General features: G+C 43.4%; 1 protein-coding gene across 1 annotated transcript; it reads right to left on the bottom strand.

Annotated features, from left to right (window-relative positions):
• Positions 1-998: 998 nt before the first annotated feature.
• LOC131627877 (uncharacterized) lies at positions 999-2,855 on the bottom strand. Its single transcript, XM_058898738.1, has one exon. It carries the CDS (start codon positions 2,853-2,855, stop codon positions 999-1,001), a length of 1,857 nt encoding a protein of 618 aa, XP_058754721.1.
• Positions 2,856-4,664: the final 1,809 nt, after the last annotated feature.

Raw genomic sequence — 4,664 nt, 5'->3', positions numbered from 1 at the left:
TGGTATTGTTTCAAGAAGGCATCAACAAGTTCTCCCCAAGTACTGACATTAGACCTCTCGAGTTTCATATACCACTCCAACGGGGCTCCAGTGAGACTATCCTGGAAGAAATGCATAAGCAGAGCTTCGTTCTCAGCGTGAGCGGCCATCTTACGGCAGTAGGAACGAATGTGAGTCTCTGGGCAGGTAACTCCCTTGTACTTATCAAAATCTGGCACCTTGAACTTCGGGGGAATAACAATCCCAGGTACCAAGCACATAGCAGCGGTGTCGAAACTTGAAGTTTTAGCAACCTCAACAGCCTTAAGACGTTCTTCAAGAGCTTGGTACATCTTAGCAGTCTCGGTCAACTCAGCAGTAAGATCATGTTCAAGATCAATAACCTCATGGTGGTCATCCACTACTTTAAGTGTCTCATTAATAGGAGTCTCCTTGGTTTTCACCCCTCCATCAACAGAATTGGTAGGAGTATCTTTGATCAATCCAGCAACGCTCTTTCTGAGCTCTTCTTGTCCTTGAACAACGACATGGAGAGTCTCCATAAGTTGGGTCATCCTTTCTCCCATAACATCCATATCCCTACGGAGGGCAGCTTGGTTTTGTTCAAACTGATCCATGATTCTCTCGTTGCTCCTGGTGCGGTAAGGATGTAAGAAAGTCAGCTTCGTCGTCGGAAAAGAAATCTGTTTTGTAAGGGACCCCAATTAGTGTCTTGTATAGTAACCTGAAAAATGCAATGTGACAATGTGAATGTATGTGTGCATGTGTGCATATGATGTGTTGTGTCATTTTCAGGGTATCCAAAATCGAATTGATGGTCAAGAATAAATAACAACGCGATGAGGGATATATCAAGTGGAAACAGAAAGCAATTCAATTCATTCATAATAGCTCCCTAAGGCGAGTAGGTTCATACACAAATAACAATGTTTCAACATAAAGAACATTAGAGACCCCATCCAACAAATCTGGTGGTGATCTACAAACAAATTCAATTATCACTTCATCTCAGTGTATAACAAAGGTCTTCCTTGTCTGAAATGGGCGTCACTCCACTTCTTTGTTTCGTCAAACAGCTTCTTAGTCGCCTCCCGATCTCTTCCTTTGACAAGGCTTTGGATCACTTCATCCTTTCGGAATAACTGCGTGTCTAGATTCTTGCAGCAATCCCTAAGTTCGTCACACCCTTTGCATTCTGGGATATAGGTCTTCTCAAGTGCATTTACTTCACTCATCATTTGATCTCTGAGCTTGGCATTCTCTTCAGCTAGTCGGGCGGTGCGGAGGTGACTTCCTTTCAGTTGGGTCTCAACTGCTATTCTCTGAGTGGTCTCCTCTTCCAGTTTCTTCTTCATGGTCCTCAACTCATATTTGGTTTCTTTCTCCAGTCGGAGCTTGTGGGCTTTCAGGTCTTCTTGGTACTCTCGTCTGAGCTTCTCTTTTTCTTCCTTTATAGTCTTTTCTATAACCTTTTGAGGGTCTTCAGTAGGAACAACAACAACTTTTCCGTCCTTTTCGGTTCTAACCCTCTTCCTGGCTTGAGAAGACTCTCCTTTGAGAGTTTTAAGTTCACGGGCCAGTTCATTCTTTGTCTGTTTAAGGAAATAGCGCTTCAAATCCATATCCCTATCTTTCTCTTTCAGTCTCAAATTGGCGACGCGGACCTGGTCAAAACGTTCCCTTGATACCATAGTTTCTGATATCTTCGGAGGTTGTGCATACAAGAGAGGAACCTCCGGGAATGGTAACAAAAGGGTCTTGACTCTCTCCTTAACCCAATCGGTGTAGGGCTCCATAGCAATGGCATTCTTGGCTCCCAGAGTGGATTTCTCACCTATATGAATGTTATTCCAGGCCTTCCTGATTTCCTCAAGCGCTACAGGGTCAGTTCCCTTTTCAAAGTACACGGATTGGTGAATCTCCCTATCCGAAGGCCCACTCTTCATGGTATAGCCCAACTGACGAAGAGCAAGAATTGGGTTGTAGTTAATACATCCTCTTGTCCCAATGAGCGGGACGTTACCAAAGTTTCTGCACCTAATAATGACTTCAGATATGCCTGTTCGGAGTTGATACCATACGATGTCGTTTGCAGTAAGTCCCACGATTCTCTGAGACCATTTCTGAGTAGAGGTAACAAACGGACCACTACCAGGCAAGTGAGATTTGAACCAATTATACAACAGCGGCAAGCAACCTCGAATAGCCCCCCTTTTACCATGCCGAGAGTGAATGGAATAATATGTGTCAGCCAATAGGGTGGGGATTGGATTCTTGTCCATAAAAAGACATATAGCAGCCAAATCAACGAACTTGTGAATGTTGGGAAACATCACAATTCCATAAATCAGAGCGGCCAAAATAGCATTGAAAGCCCCCCATATTCCTTTGTCAGCAAATTCTTGAGCTTTTTCAACCAAGAAACTCATGTAGAAGCCATGAGTATCACCATTCTTCTTCCAGTTATCATGAACATCTCCCAAGCTCAAATAAAGAGCGTTGGCAATGTAATCCAACCTAGGTTTCTCCGGGACACAAACAAAAGGCACTCTGTGTTGAATATTGATGTTGAGGAGGTAAGAGTACTCTTCGAGAGTGGGAGCTAGCTGATAATCTGAAAATGTGAAACAACGGATATCTGGGTCGTAGAATTGAAGAAGAGTAGATAAGGCCCATTCGTCGACACGCGAGTACAGAAGAGATAATATGTTGCCATAGTTGTCACTGAACACTGTTTCATTATGACCAGTGACCAATTCACCCAATTGTCCCAACTGAACCATACCCTCGCGATGGAAAGTATAAGTGTGTGTACGCCTTGTAACTCCTTGGTTGACGGTCACATTGTTATCCATTCTTGACGGAGGTTGATATTTTCTGGATACCCTGAAAAATGACATGCATATGAGAGTTAACTTTTTCTTTTCTTTTCTTTCTTTTTCTTTTTTGGAAATTTAAACATGCTATGATGAAAAATGATGCAAATTAGGTCCCCATGACATGGAGAGACCAAGGCAATAATTCTGAGCAGGAAGATATCATAGGATCAGAGGTCCGGCACAGATCATAGAACCAGAAGAACCATAGTCACCAATAGAACCAAATAGTCACCAACGGAACCAAATAGTCACCAACGGAACCAAATAGTCACCAACGGTACTTGTCATGTATATCCCTCCCCACTCACGGGTGTAGTCTAGGTCAGGGTAGGTCAAAATGGCAACCAGCGTTATCAGTCCTCCTGAGGCACCACCATTGTTGCATCTACATGCCAACGATGGTACCCCATTTGGACCTCGACTGGGCGTGGGTCTCATGATCGCACTAGACAAGACCTGACATCTCATCGGCGTCATGACTATCCACTCTATCCTAGGTGTCCTATGTGTCAACTCTGGCCTGGGTATTGGGCCTTTTACCTCATAGAAACAATCCCACCCAACCTGCAAACAATGAAAATATGTGGCCTCCACGGAGACCCATAACATAGTCCAGAATGCGGGAAAGTAAATGTACCAGCAGGAAAATAAACATGATATGCAAAAATAAATAAACGCAACATATAGACAAAACAAAACACACCCAGTAAATAAACAAACAAACGGATAGGCTAGGATCGACTCGCTAAGGATGGACCCGCAATAGGTCTAGCAACATCCCCAGCAGAGTCGCCAGCTGTCGCACGCTCGCGAAAAAATGAATAGAGTCGCCACCAATATATTTATCCCACAAGGGAAAGGAATATCAGAAAACCTAACAAAGGATAAGAACAGGGTCTCGCGACCAGAGAATCAAGGTACGGGAGTCGGTTACGCGAGAGGAAGGTACTAGCACCCCTCACGCCCATCGTACTCGATGGTATCCACCTATGTTTGTTTCTATCTAAAGGGTGTAAAACTATGTCTATGTCTATGTCTAAATGCGAATGAATGCAAAATGTAGGGAAGAGAAAGAATTGTACTCGCACGGGCGCTACCCCGCTGCCTACGTATCCTTTTCAGGAATCAGAGTTACCGTAGCTCGGCTCACGTTTTTCTGTTTGTTTTTGTGTTTTTTAATTGGGCGGAGTTAACGCTCGCGCTCTTGCATAAGGGGACAGCCTAGGATGCAATGGAGCGGAGATAACAATGCCCTTAAGAAAAGAGGGAAGAGAGAGAATTGGTTTGTATCTTTTAAGGGTAATTCCATGATGACGAAGACCCACTACAAGGCTTCGCATCTGTCATACCCCAATTTTTGACCTAAGATACCACCTCATATCATAGCATATGCATCATTTGCATCTCTAACAAATTGCATAGCTTGTGTTTGCTACTTGTGACTCAGCAGGGTTTAATCAAGAGATCACTCATCAGTACAAGCAACAATCAATTAGGGTTTTATTCTCCCTTCATCTCAAATGAATCATCTTCATCAACAATCAACATTTGGTCCTCAGAGATTCATTTCAACAAGCTCAAAGGCTCTGAACCAGCCAGATTAGGGTTTTGACTAAAGATAGCATACTCCTGACTTTTGCTCAGGATGTGACCCAATGACTTGGGACATGACCTCAAGACCCCAAGTACATCATTTTGACCTAATCCATTGGCTCAAGACATCTCCTACACAAGGATTGATCAACAGTGAAATTTCAAATCATCAGAATTAGGGTTTTAAACTAT

This window comes from Vicia villosa, unplaced genomic scaffold, assembly GCF_029867415.1.
Source record: "Vicia villosa cultivar HV-30 ecotype Madison, WI unplaced genomic scaffold, Vvil1.0 ctg.000410F_1_1, whole genome shotgun sequence".
NCBI classification, from domain to species: domain Eukaryota; kingdom Viridiplantae; phylum Streptophyta; class Magnoliopsida; order Fabales; family Fabaceae; genus Vicia; species Vicia villosa.
This window is presented reverse-complemented; position numbering and strand designations above follow the sequence as displayed.